Source organism: Stegastes partitus, unplaced genomic scaffold (assembly GCF_000690725.1).
Source record: "Stegastes partitus isolate 25-593 unplaced genomic scaffold, Stegastes_partitus-1.0.2 Scaffold828, whole genome shotgun sequence".
Taxonomy (NCBI): Eukaryota; Metazoa; Chordata; class Actinopteri; family Pomacentridae; genus Stegastes; species Stegastes partitus.
Genome location: NW_007578559.1, coordinates 172,101 through 186,923, shown reverse-complemented (window position 1 = coordinate 186,923; position 14,823 = coordinate 172,101). Strand labels below are relative to the sequence as shown.

Genomic DNA, 14,823 nt, shown 5'->3' with positions numbered 1-14,823 from the left:
ATGCATTCTGAACCCTTGGGCATTTCCTTACAACGTCAGTTGTGACTCTACAAAATGTCCCTTTTGTGCTTGCCGAAAACTTGTTTGGTCTTCTGCTTCCACATACATACAGTGCCACTGCAGAAAAAAATAGACATTTACTCTAATATATATTTACATGTGACCTCACATTTGTTTGTTCTTTATACCAATGATGAATAGAATTTTAGAAGATTGAAATCAAAACCTAACGAACATGTGTTTGAACAACTTTAAACACGTGACAGTTTTCATCCGTCAAGTACAGCAGCCCCACAAATGTGTTGCGGGATGTTTTATTGTATCATGTATAGGTGGTTCTACTATTGTGTCACTTGCCACTCACGACTAAAACCAGTCATTCATTATGTAAAAAATGGCTCACATGGCCTGACTGGTTGTGATAGTAGAGGGGATAAAAGTGCTTGTTTTGCATCACATTGGATCATTCCAGAGTTCATGAACATGGACTTCCAATGACACCATAGAAGTAATCTATTGTGGAGGTGTCATGGAGAAAAAGAACAATAATTTGTTTGCACAGCCTTGCTACTGAGTCAGTGATTGATGCATACAAATTAGCATTTTATGCTCTCAAATGACTCAGTTAGTGTGCATGAATTAGCAGAGCATAGCATTAAACATTGGTCTTATTTGAACATTCTGTGCCAGGGATGTAAAACACAATACAATATTTATTAGAAAGAAGTATCTCTACCTAGCTGCATCTAAATTCAAAATAAAACTAAGCTGCTGTCCAGTTGAATCTGCTGATTACATTTCAGTTACTGAAACAGTAGGAGCTGAAGTTTTAGTTTTATGTACTCCATTCAGTTCCTGAGGAGCACGCTGAGGACTGATAGCAAGAGGATAACAGCTGTCATATTGAGCTGAATCCAAACTCTAAATTCATTCCTTCGTAATAACATTGGTTGCCACAGTTTTTACATTATTCCCATCAATACTTTTTTTTTTGGATAGATGCAATGCCACATTACATGTTTGAACTGCCATCAATTGGCTTGCACATACATCACTATGTAGGTTGATACAAGCAAGCAAGCCAGCTGTCAAAACAGTCAATATGATCTAAACGAGTCACTAAATGTGTTCATTTTAGAGATAGATGGATGCACAGCGTTTTAGCTGAACACAAGTGTGTCATCTCTGACATACTTCAATCAAAAAGAACAATTTAATTTAATAGCATGATGGTTTTATTTGTGCACACAGAATTTTATTTTATTGTTTTCTCCACAACACTGGCCAGGCCCCGTATTCAACAACTCAGGTCTCATTTCGCTATTGTCTTCTGAAGGTAAAAAATATTGATCATGAAGTATGTAGGTTATTAACAGTTACTGTGACATAAAACTATCTGCATGGCTAGTTACCAGTCAGGGCAACTGAAAGAAAATGTGGGGTTTTGGCCAGAAGGTGTCTTCTGCATCACCATGTTAAAGGTGGACCACAATGACTGGCTGAGTAATGTTTTCTATGAGATGGTTAATGAAAGTCTAACATCTGTGTTCCTCAAGTTTCTTTTTGGGTTCTTCATGAGCGAGCAGCTCCAAGCAGCTGTGTCTGTCACTCCACACCCCCCTGCCTCCTCCTGATCACCAATGTAACAGGTCCTTCAGGTAAAGCCTTGATCATGTTCCAGGCCTCAAATCGAGTCATGTCAGTCAGACTGACTCCCTGGACCTGCAGCAGCTCATCTCCATACTGAAGACCAATCTGCTCTGCTGCTCCGCCTGAAACACAGAAGTAACCCATTTGAGCTCATGGTATCTTTCATGATATGACAAATACTACTTTCCATTTTTCCCCAAGAGTAGGAAAATTTCTACTTTTTATATATAACATTTGAATTAAGTTGTTATAGGTTTTGTAAGTAAAATGGGATCTAGTAATCTCAGAGCCATGTTTGTACCTGTAAAGATCCTGTTGATGGTGAGAGGTCTGTCTCCATGGATTGAGCCTTTTCCCCCCTCCAACGTAAAGCCAACCCCCCCAGGACCTTTCACTAGCTCTACGTTCACTGGGACCCCCGGCTCCAGCACTGCAACAACAAAAATACAGGGTAAATGCAGGCAACATACTTATTTTTTCCTACGGAGACGAAGAATATGTGCAATTAAACCCATTTTAAAAATGTGAAACTTTTAAGATAAGATCAGCCTTTGTTTATCTCACAGTGGAGAAATTCACATTGTTGTCAGCAGCATTACACACAGAGATACACACCTACCAGACAGAAAAAAGGCCTATATGAAACAAGACTTACTTCCTGCATAACATAAAAGCCCTGTTTTACAAAAGCAGTAAAAAGACATGTGGAGGCTGTTCATGCTGCTCACCTGCAGGGCTCGGCTCTTCGCTCCTACAGCTTGCTGCCTCTCTTCCCTCCTCCTCAGCTCTCTTGCAGACGACCACCACAGCCAGCTTCAGGCCGCGGGCTTGACGCAGGGCAGCAGTGGCATCGGTGTGTGTGAACCCACGCAGTGTTTGTCCGTTTATAGACAACACCTCATCTCCTTTCTGGATGGTCCCCTCCTGAGCTGCCAGGCCACTGGGAAACACTCTGTGGACCTGGACAGAAGACACGCATTCAGACATTCAGAGACGATGTGCAGAGTGAATCATTCACAGACAGGGCCAAAGGTGATGTACAGTTTCAGAGTGTAGGTAGTGCTGTAAAGGCTGAAAATAGCATGTTTGTTTTTTTTTTTATGGTAAGACTAATATTCCTACGAGAGCTAGCTTGGTATTGGGTTGATGTTCTTTCTTATTGTAGAAAGAAAAGCTATTCTATTCTTTAGCAGATAGTGTGACACATTGTGGGCAAAAGCACTGACTAGAAAGCACAGTGTTAATCCAACACCTTGGTTCAGTCAGGTGTAGTCTCTCAGTCTTTACGTGATTAATTAAATGCCTCCATATTATTAGAAAGGACCTCATTATACAAGGTGTGTAAAGTCCCTCTCCACACACTTGGTCGTTGTTATCTCTCTTGAATGTTGCACTACACAGAATAGTGTAAAAGTTTGACACTAGAAGATAACTAGTAACTTTTTACTAAAAAAAGCAACATTTCTCTTAATGAACCCCAAATCTGATTTTAAATTATGGACCTAAAAGCAGCTTTTGGGACATCACAACCTGTATGGAAGCCAATCTTGGTTCAAAAAGCAACTTTCACAGGTGTGAAATGGAATCAGAAGTCTGCATAGTACAAACACTAAGCATGGACTTTCAGTGACGTACGAGACATTCTGTATCCAGAAGTGAAACATTTATGATCAGAAATTAATAAAATATGCAGATTCACAGATTATCCATGAGGGATGAGGTGTAGATGTCCATTTAAAGAAAATCAAGTTGTTTTCTATACACTGGAAGACACATCGTGAGTAAATAAGCAGTCAACACCATAGCTGAATGTTTCCACCAGTTGTGTACCAATGACAACACACAATCACACTTCTGATGTTTCATAACAAATCTACGGAGGAAATCCTGTTAACTTGCAGTGTGGCACTTTCATAACAGTTTCCAGTTTGATTTACTCTAATATTCTAAGTTTTCATTGTTTGTGTACTTTTACAGTGAGCAGAACTGTCGGTGAGCTGGTGTGTACGGGCTGCAGCGAGTGGAGGTGGGCCAAGTGTGTAGAGTTACATCAAAGCTATGCTAAAACAAAAATGAACTGACTATGCATTCATGATGTTCGCAGCTGTAGTCAAGGTTTGAATTTACTCTCAGTTTAACACAGTTTCAGTTTGCTAGTTCAGCTGACAGCATCTGACTTGTTGTTGACAGATACTTAAAGTCTATAACTCTGTACATTATGAGTTGTCATCTCAACGTCAACCATATACATTTATATTAAATGCTTACATTAACATTACCTTGTGTCAGACCTGCTCTCAGGACCGGATGTTTTCTTTTGTGTCAAATCACTGATGTTGTAACAGGCTTGTTTTGTTTTACAATAGACGCACTGTTCAGAGTTTGTGGGTTTTTTTTTCATCATGAAATGGTGCCAACTTTGTGAATTTCCTTTGGTTTTCTCTGTTGTGGGATCAACCAGCCATAACTGGTTTTAAAACACAGCAGGAGCACATATTCGTCTCTTTTCTGTCGCTCTGGAATTTCAAACTTTTACAATCCTCTGCTGCAGACAAGGTCCACTGTGACCAGAAGAGCAAAAGACACCAACATTCACCATGCCAAATGTGGAAGTGTAAAGAAGAACACCTTCCAGGTCTGTTTGATGTTTGTGTTCCCAGCAGGAAGCCACGAGCAGGTAGACCTCCAGAGGATTCTCCAGTGTGGACACTCAAATGTTCATTTGAACCACATCTCCAGTCACAGACCAAATGTCTCCCAGAAACATTCTGACCAGCTTTTAACTTTGCAGGAAGTGGTGGTCCAGATCTTGATTAACACATCAAAAGAATTTCACTCTGCCTAACAGTGTCACAACTCACACCAACATCACGTCAAGACAAAGGCAGACAGTTGATTCACTGTCTTGGACTCAGCTGTTCCATATGTTTACATATTTAGCTACTCAACATTCATGTCAACAACCTCTTCATATTCACTATTATTACCACAATCATACTTAATCATCTCACTAACTAAATGCAAAGATAGATTGTGTAACTACTCTGCATAAAAATCCATGAATCCATTAGATCATACATTTCCTCTATACCGATCTGTCTCTACTCTTGACCGGCCACCATTTTCATTTTTATTTTTCATTTAATTTCATTTCATTTTCTGTCTATTTCTCAATTTTTTCAATCTGTGCCAAACACGGTGAAGCTGTATGTAGCTAGAATGAACCCTCCATGCAAAAAAAAAAAGTGTACTGTATGCACACCAGTGTAAAACACCCTGAGATTCCCTCAAGAACTACATCACTTCTACAGCTTATTGTGTTTTTGATCAGTGATAGATTGATGTAAATATGTCATGTGTAGCATCCTAAAAAAAATGACTTTGTGGTAGTTAGACAAAGATGTTGTGTTGCTCTCATTCTGCCATCAGTTTGGAAATAATAGAGAACAGTTAAAATATATATGTTTCAGTTTGTACTGTGAATTTCTAAGGACATAGTTTCTGGGAAGAAGTGCTACTGATTTTATAATGAAAATCCATCATTGTTTCAGGTTGGAATCTCAGTGACAGATATAACACAGTTATATACACCAATAGGTCAAGATTAGAAGTTTGATTGGCAAACTTGGACATTTTCTCCAGTTAGAATCGTATGTCAGTCTGTCTAGACCCGATCAACTTGTGTGATCGATATGAATCTGTTCTATGTGCAGCTTACTGTAAGAGCTTTGCTCTCCAAGTCACTCCCTCCAGCGATGCTGAAGCCCAGCCCCGCTCCCTCCTCTTTATGGAGAATCACGACATGGATGTCCACCAGTTGCTGTGGAAAAAGACACAGAGTTAATACAGTAGTTAATTACCTCTGAAGGGATGGTTATTTTGAATATGGCTGCATATTCATTGAATTTAAAGCGACAAACTGGCAACAATTGTTGCCGAAGTGTATCACTGTCATTTTCTACTCAAAATAAAAAATGTCAAAGGAACTAAAGAAACTTTTTCCACTTATATGCTAGTAGACAACTTAGACAAAGGTTTTGGTTTAAAAAAAATAGTTTCCAAGTGCTTCCAGTCACATGACATCATTTGCTTCCTGCTCCTTCTGACTGAAGACATGGCGAATGCAAATCCTCCTGGAAAGAGGTAAATTTTTCATAACATTTTCAGAAATTTCTTATGATTTTCCTCCCAAACATATTTATAATTATTTAATCATTCAAGTCTCTAGAGTAACCCTCCCCCCAAAAAATGTACCTAGGATAAATATTTTTTGTTCTTGGGCTTGTTTCTGTGAGTGGCAACAAAAGTTTCCAGTGAGCACATAGCTTGTCGTTAACTATATGGGTTTTTGAGAATATGTAGGTAGAATATGTAGAATATGTAGGCTATCTATTTCATGTGCATTGCATTTCTGTGACATAGAAATGATTATTTTCTGTTCTGTTTCATTTGCAAAATCAGCAATAACTTATGATTTTATTTCCACCAACTTGTTCCCACGCTTGTTTGGCGGTTTTTCGATTGGCAGCGTGAATTCAATGTTTGAAACCTTTCGTTGTTGTGTTTTAACCTGTTGGAGATTGTTTTTATATCATACAGATTTGGTCTGAGATGTATATCTGATACAAATTGTTTGTTGTTTTGCACATCGAGTGCAGCACAGTGCAGAGATCTTTACACTGAGGCATCAGCATCCACAGAAGGATCTCACTGTGTTGTTAAATATATAGCAGATGTGGAGCACATGAATGCTCCCAGATGGTCGGATATTTTACTTGTAGCTGAGATTTTCATTTAATCAGGAGACATGTTTCATTCAGGATACTGTCTGTATCTCAAATGCAGACAACAGACTTGGAAAAAAAAGGAAATTTCTAATTACATAACTGCTTTTTGTCACCCAGTATGTAATGTGTTTTCCTCAAAGCACGTCTGCAGCATCCGATCAACTGTGTTGTTCTTGTTGTTTCTCTGATAATTTAATGTTCAAAAATTTATGTTTTAAGGCTTTCTGTTGTTCTGTGTCTGGTGAAATCATGTTTTTTCACGATGATCAAAATAGCTGCAGCCTTTTTGAAATAACATCCATGAGTTTAGAATATGTTTAGAAATATGTCGTGAATAAACTGCGTAACAGTTAATTAATTTCTTTTCACCTTCAGTGTCTCTTGGTCCAGGGCTTTGACTTCCTGGATCATCATCTGTATTTCCTGTGAAGGGATGGCTGAGATGACAGAGTGAGCATAAGAAGAAGAGGATGCTGCCTCCCCTTCCCCTCGCTCGATGGTACACTCCCTCAGTGTGGCCAAGCTGTGAAGAAGATGAAAAGACACCAGAGCGTGATGAGGTGTAATGTTAGTTCTAAGCGCTGTGCCTGCCTGCAGTGGATAATAATGTTGTATTTAACATCCACTTTGAGCTGATAAAATGGGAAGCATATTGTTTATCTACCTGATCTCGCTTCTGTGTGAATACAAAACAGGCACGGAAGGCCTTCTGTGGAATTGAGAGAATAAAATGCTACATCATGTGTTCCCACACCTCACTGTGGAAGTCCTACCTGACAGAGAATCCTTTGTCAGTGCCGTCTAGGCCCGACTCAGAATCTTGGGTGTTAGCAAAGTCTGATGCTGAGGCGTCTTGCGGGTTTGGGGAACGAGGGTTACCGTGGCAGGAGATGGGGAGAGAATGCATCAGTGCTTGTGAAACCTGTAACAAAAATAACCCATAAAAATAGAATCAGATACATTTAAAATGTGGTCTTTGTGCACCTTAAATACACAGAGTCTTTTTGTTATCATATTAACATTGTTCTCACTAAGTTCAGTTGCTGATACATGTGAAAACCTAACTAATGACTCAAGAAGCACAAGCAGTCAAATGATTAGCCAAGCAGGAAACAAGCCCCCAGATTAGTAAAACGTTCTGCAGTCATATAGTGCATGGATGACCTCATAAATGAAAGTGCTAGGATGGAAATATATTAAAAAATGCTAAAGAAATCTAGTATCTGTGCTGTTTTCATTTTGGGTTGTTTTTTTTAATCTCTGATTGTAACTGGTTGGGTTGTACATGTGAGTCTAAGCAACAGCACTGACAACTTCATCCTAAATTATGGACTAAACTTCTATCAGAATTTTGATGCAGCTCTAGTGCACTAAAAATCAATCGATATCAATCAATCACAGTGAGATCTGCGTTGAAGAAGCAGTGAAACAGGTTTTTGGTAGCAAGTAACTGATCCAGACAAAAGTGTTTTCATGAGGTCTGATCAGGAGGGACACAAACTTACAACAGTTTCTGCGTGTACACAGCATGATCAAGAAGTCAACGTTTGACTGTGGTGTGTGTTGCTGAGCACACAGCTAGCAGGTACACACTGGCCTTTATATACCATCTGGTTATGGTATAGTTTCTACTTTTTAATGCAACAGAAATTCAAACTACAAAAAAAAATGTGCATTATCAGAAAAGCAAATTACCTCGATCATAATCATGTGTTTCAGTCAGAAAAAATCTAGAGTTTAATTAAAGGTGAAATAATGTCATGATAAAGTTATCAAAAGAAGATTCATCTGAGACAGCTCTATATATATCTATATCACACAGCATATAAAGACCTGTACTGTTTTGTGTGCACACACAGTTCTCCTTTATAGAGGATTATTACAGATAGTTGTGTGATTTTTTTTTCCACTTTTACCACAAAACAAGGAAAATAGAAAAACTGTAAATTTACAACCTTTCTGCTTGTTCAACTGCTTGTCTAGAGCTTGTCATAGCATTGTTCTAATGTTCCCAGATCCCAGTTTGTACCTGAACACTGTTAAAACTGATCAAATGGAAGGTAAAGCTATGGAACTAAACCCAATTTTCCTAAATCAAGTATTAAGTAATTTAACCAGCTCTTTGGAGTCACGAGTCTCAACAATTTCAAAGCACTGAACCAAAGTTTTTTCTTTTTAACGTTACTATATCAAGTACATTTCCCTTTAACAATAAAGCTGTAGATTACCTGGTTACTGAAGGCAATGATTTTCCCTAAGCTTTCTTCCTCTGGGCCTTTCAGAGGGCTGCTCTCTGTGGGTGGAGCAGCGCTCTGAGCTGTCCTCAGCAGATCTCCGTGGCTCTGTCTTCTGTCCACGTCTGTCCCGTCTGAAGCATTTTCCTCTTCTGTTTGATTAACTCTCATCGATGTTTCAGTGGGTTGAACACTGGACTCTGTCAACCTGTTGAGATCCACTTTTTCTTGCTCAGACTCCAGTTTGGATGATAAGACCTCACTGTCATCATGGACTGAAGCTGCATGAGAATCATTTATCCCTGAGTCTGGATCAGTGCTGATGTTATCAGAAGGTGGAATATCAGTGGGAGACTGGATGGAGGGAGATCCATTTTCAGAGGGCTTAGCTGTTTGACAAGAAGCTTCGTAAGTGTCTGAGGTTATAGCAGAGACTGTATTAGAGACAGCCACATTGTCTACCTCCCTAACAGATGCCGACTGAGTCTCTTTAGGGAGCTCATGTTTGCTCTTCTCAGAACCTCCATGTGTAGCAGGGTAGGGAGGACAGGGACTTCTGGACTCCTTCTCCACTAGTGGAAGGGAGCTGGAAGGGGCCACAGGCCTCCTACTGCCCCCCTTCTCTGGGCTCTCTGAGCCGGAAAAAGTCTCAAAGGAGTGAATCTTTTGTTTGATTGACAGGTTTGCTGCAGAAGAGGCAGATCTGGCACCAAAATTTCTGCTGAAACCAGCAGCAGGCCTCGGCTCTGAGGGTCGAGCATGATTCTTCTGATCTTGCTCATCTCGAAATTTCCTCAGACTCTGACGAAACCAGGCAGGCTTGGGTGCCACTGGGGGCCCCTTCTTTGATCCTGATTCAGATGTGTTTTCAGGAGTTGTGTCTGATGGCGAGTCTAAAGTCAAGTCTGTAGCTGTGCCAGTAACCTCAAGATTGTACTCTTCGTTGCTCATGGTAGCAGGGACGCTGTGGATGTTGTCAGGTTGTATGCTGTGTGTAGCGTGTTGCTGGTGATGCTGATGGAGGTCAGGCAGCTCTTCAGTGGAGCTGTTTGAAAGGCGAACCCAAGGATCCTGAAGCTGTTCTTGGGTATGTTGTTGAATACAAGCTTGTCTCTTCAGGGCTCCTCTCTTTGGCTTTGAGCAGAGCACAGCTGATAAATCACCTACACAGCAAAAAAAATAACCAAAAAGAAAGAAAAAAAAGTTTGTTTTTCAGTGTTAGTAAGTTGGACATTAAAATATACAGTCATTTCATCTCTTGTCTTGTCAAACTGAACTACAAAACTGGTTATTAGTTAAAAACAGTTGCTGCTGATATGGGGAGTTAAATGTCATATTCTGCAAACAGCCCTACAGTTCAGATTTCACACGACAGCCGGTGTTCTCCCAGATGTCTAATGCATCTGTGTTTGCAGAGAAGAACTACAGCGCCTTCAGTGCCATGTTACAGTATAGTGTGACCTGTGCTATTAAAGACTGGTTCCATTATTGGGACCTTTTATTAGCATGTTTATATTTTGTGCTTGTTCAAAATACAATTTTGACTGAATTACAAACTTCACTGTATCTGTGCCTTTTTTTTCCTCCTCTTTTTTTACAGTATTTCTCTGTGTGTGGAGTGGCATTAGTGGTTATAAATTGATTATACTAAGTGCTCTATTTAGATTAAATTGTATACCCTCTATTAATAAGTATCAACAAGACAGAAACTCTATTTAGTGCTAGAACCATACACTGGTGGGGTCAATGTTTAACACCACACACTCCTGATTCGTGAACTCAACTGTTGTGGGATATTAAACTGAGCAAATACCAAAAACTGGAAAATATGATATTTCAGTGATGATCAGGTTAGACTATTGTACAAGATGGATCATTCCTGTGCAAACCTGCATCCTCACAACCCCAAAAAAACCTTGTAAAATACAGCAACTAGGATAGAAAAGATTGTCTGATGCTGTAGCCTGTAAGTTCATGTGTGTGGCCTGTGTGTGTGTGTGTTTGTCTGAATCTTGACTCTGCAAGTTTGTGTGTGAGGCTTGTATGTGTGCTAATGGGTTATAGTGACCTGGTCAAATGTAAACCGCAGCTGAATTTGAAGATGAACGGTAGATGTCTGAAGCATAGAGAGAGTGCGATAGTGGTTTATGAGTAGCTTAAAATACATCACAAAGAAACTGTTGCTTTAACCAATGATCATGCGTATGATCATGTCAACACTTTCACGTCCTCTGATTGGATGGACAGAGAGCTCAGCCAAAGCTAGCAGTTAATATCTGTAGCGACCTGCACAAGGTAAAACTTTATCGTAAAAGTATCAAGATTTTTTATTTTTTTTAACTTAAGTAAGCGGACATTCTCAGCCCTAAAGCGAATTAAAACTTATGGCAGAAACACGACTGGACAGACCTGACTTTCAGCATTAGCCTCCATGGCGATAAAACAGGACTTATTGTTGAAACTGAAACACACGGACTGTCTGCTCAACAGCAGCTGTGGCTGCAGTGAAAGGAGACTTGTTGAATTGTTTTAACTGGGTTTCTTGCTTTAGTGATGACGTTCATTCTAGCTACATGAGATACTTGTCTGCAATGCAACGTCCAGTTATATCGCCTTTCTGTATAATATTGATGGTTTCTATAGCCGTGGCGTCATAATGATCGAATTAAGAGGTGGTTTGATTCAGGTAGGACGCCACTGAAGGCCTAGGAGTACAATGTACAGCCCGCCACTGCGTACGAGTGAGGAGACGAGGGATGCTCTCTCTAGTTCGAGCAGTAGATGGCGTGGATGCAGGTGCAAGTCGACAGATAGTATTTTTATTTTTTTAAAGTAGGTAGTTGAAAATTTGCCACAATTAGATCATACACCTTCAGATGTGACTAAATTGAAACATAATGGTGCCATGCCTTGATTGGTCTTTTAAAAATGAAAGGGTTGTGGTTTTACAGGAGAAGGAGGAGAGTTGGAGAAGTTGCAATGCATGGTTTGAACAGTTAAATCTCGAGATTTGTTCATGTCTATTCATGCAACCTCTGTATTGAATAAACATTATCTACATCAGACTCTGAAACCCGTTAGAAGACTATTTTTTGAGAACTTCTGAAGACACCAATAGTTGGTCCAGAAGACATTTTTTTGACCAAGTGTTGTGGACAAAGCTACATGACCATCGCTGGCCACTGTCAGCTGACTGAGACACCACACATCGACCTGTGTTGTCAAGTGTTTAATTCCTCTTGAGAAAGTCGCTGCAACTCTGTCATTGTGTAACGTATTTAACACTTTCAAATGTGTAGTTGAAAATCTATGTAGAGTGGACCAATGTAACGCTTTTAAAGTGTTGAATTTAACTTTTTTGCTGTTAAACTGTCAATTTTGCTGTATACTACTCTGAAACATGTAATGGGAAATAGTCTGCATTTACCTAATGTCCTTTAAACTTTGCTAGATTGTACAAAGCAGTTTACAGTGTGTTTCTCATTCACACATGCACACACCCAAACCGATGGTGGCACAACTGCCATGCAGGGTGCTTGCCTACCATCAGGAAACTGAACCACTAAACTTGTGATGAGTGAACAACCTGCTCCACCACCTGAGCCTTGGCTGCCTGCTGCAACCAACTGGCCATGCAGGATCATTTCAAGTGAAGTAAATGATGCTATACTAATAACCTATAAGGTAAAATATACTATTTGTGCTGCTGCTCAGTGATCACTGACAGCTTTGGTGTGACTACACCCAGTGAGTTGTAGCTTAGCTGCAGTTCCTGTTAAGCACCACTATAGGCCTCAACCAGGAAACAGAGTCTCAGTGACTTTTCAGTGAAATACTGATAACCACAGCACCAGATTTATTTTGCTGTCACATTGCTCAAACAACTGCATGATTAGAAGGATCTGAAGCTGTACTCAGGTGTTTAAAATTAACTGAACAGCATTTGTCTCCTACCTGTGTGTAGCTGGTTGTTGGTGCACACTGCAGCGTCTTGATGAGGAAAGTCTTCTTCACTGCTTTCTGACTGTTCTCTTGTGCGTTCTCCTTCCTGCTACACAAACAGGAAGTGTTGTATCACAATAACTTCTCTCGCAGCAACCACAGAGAGGTGCAATAATGTAGCCTGCTTCCGCTCAGACACTCCTCCTCATCACTGTTCCTTCATTCTGTTAGTACCATAGTCGAACCAGTAAGAGACACATATTATCGCACAACATGCACTGGTTGCATGTGGACATGCACAAAACACACACACACACACACACACACACACACACACACACACACACATAGATAGACGTGAGAAAGCAAAAATATGATGCATAATAAGCAGGATTGGATTCATTCATTTGAACAGCTTCAAGCCCATGTACACACTAGCAGAAGCATGCATACCTACTGTATGCTACAGTGCATGGCGAAAAGTATGTGTACTTCAGAACATTCCACTCCAGCCCAGTGTACTGAAAATTACATTCATATTAGATGATTCTGCCGTATACAAATGTTCAGTGCATAGGAGGATGATGTGTGCCTATTATGTAATGAGGTGGAAAGTAAGAAGACCAGCATTTGTCTGTAGTTGTTTTGTTTCTTTTTTAAAAAATAGGCCACATATATTTGTCATGCACAGAGAGGACAAATATAAAAACCATGGCACTGAATGATAAAACACATTCAGTGGTTTTGCAGCACTGTCCATTTAAATGTGTAGGGATAGGGTTGTACAGCCATGTGTAACTCATAAATATTTCATTACAAAACCGTGTGCACTATCCTGCTGCTATAACAGACAAACTGCACAGCCTGTGGACAGTGGTGTCTTCATACTTTTGGCCATAGAGTGTAGATACAAGTAGAGCAGAGCAGAGGAAGAACAGAGACACATGCATGCAGCAGTCTGCTTAGTTTGGTTAAAAATTTACAAAGTGCTTGCAATGTTATGTTTTGTGTTTAGGTTGGTTCTGCTTTTTCCTTGCTCTTCTTCTTCTCAGTCTGTTTGTTCTCATCATTCCCTTGCAGTGTGGGACTGAGGGCTGGTTAAATGCACCTCTCATTCAGTCCTCCATACATCTCTGGCTTCTCCTGCTCTACTTTGACAGATTATTCTGTGACTGTGGTGCATCCACAGTGACCTTCAGTTAAGCTGTGCAGTGCTTCTTCTTTGCAATTTTACTGATATCTTGTGTTTTCCTGTGTAGATCCTCCTGCCAGCTGCTGATTCCACTCACCTGTGCTCCAGCCTTCTTCATGTTTATCCAGCTCACCTCCCTGAGACTCACCACGCCTCTGTCAGCCCTCAGCCACCTCTGCTCCCCTTTCAAGACTGTTCACTTAGAAATAAATCCACTTTTTCTACCCTAACCATCCGTATTCTGCTTCTGGGTCCAAAACCAACCTTCACACGACATGTGAGGTGCAATGAATGACTTCATTAATGTTAATAAATGACTATTGATTTTTACATTAGCTATAAGCCACATGTGAGAACAACTTCTCGATTGCACTCTGGAGTCCATTATGTCTCCAGCAGTAAATGTCAATAAGCTGACTGGATTTTAACTCAACAATAAAGCATATTTTCTCAATAAACCCAATAAAGGGTTAAAAAAAAAAAAAAACTACTGCCAAAAATACATATAGAAAAGTAGAGCAATCAAACGCTTTACTCTCAAATGATAGTGGCATCTTTATGTTTTCTTAAAAGATAAAAAGCTAAAGCATACAGCATGCTCTCAAAACAGTGAAAGTTCTCTTCACATACATTTCTTAAGAGTAACCTCAGGATCTTTTGCAAGGCCTTGTATATGCTGCTGAAGAGCTGCAGGCAGTGGGAGGAGTGGAGTGTGTTATATTTTTTTGGGGCTTTTCAGAAGAAGAATGATTAATACATGAAGGCGTCAGGGAAGACATGGTTAGTACAAGCAGGATCACTCAATAAAAAAGGGAGAGCTTAAGGAAAGCAACAATAGCCCTGACTTGTTTCAGCAAAGGAACTCAGAGTGGAAGTGAAAAAGAGAGTGACGCAGATAGAGTTGGCAGCTTCTTCTGTCTTCTACCTTCTAAAGTTTCAGCTTCCTTATATGGGCCCTAAAAGCCTTATACAGCATATAAACAGCTCAACTGTCACAGTGGGCGGGAAATACGATCAA

At 40.1% G+C, this 14,823-nt stretch overlaps 1 protein-coding gene across 1 annotated transcript in view; it reads right to left on the bottom strand.

Annotated features, from left to right (window-relative positions):
* Positions 1-276: 276 nt before the first annotated feature.
* il16 (interleukin 16) overlaps positions 277-14,823 on the bottom strand; it is a 43,357-nt gene continuing 28,810 nt past the window's right edge. Inside the window, exons 19-26 of the mRNA XM_008292741.1 lie at positions 12,626-12,722; positions 8,666-9,834; positions 7,211-7,359; positions 6,807-6,960; positions 5,369-5,470; positions 2,379-2,610; positions 1,952-2,080; positions 277-1,772 (exon numbers count right to left, since the gene is read on the bottom strand). Of these exons, the coding sequence (XP_008290963.1) occupies positions 1,606-1,772; positions 1,952-2,080; positions 2,379-2,610; positions 5,369-5,470; positions 6,807-6,960; positions 7,211-7,359; positions 8,666-9,834; positions 12,626-12,722 (2,199 nt within the window). The 3' untranslated portion in view covers positions 277-1,605. The remainder of the gene's footprint in view (positions 1,773-1,951; positions 2,081-2,378; positions 2,611-5,368; positions 5,471-6,806; positions 6,961-7,210; positions 7,360-8,665; positions 9,835-12,625; positions 12,723-14,823) is intronic.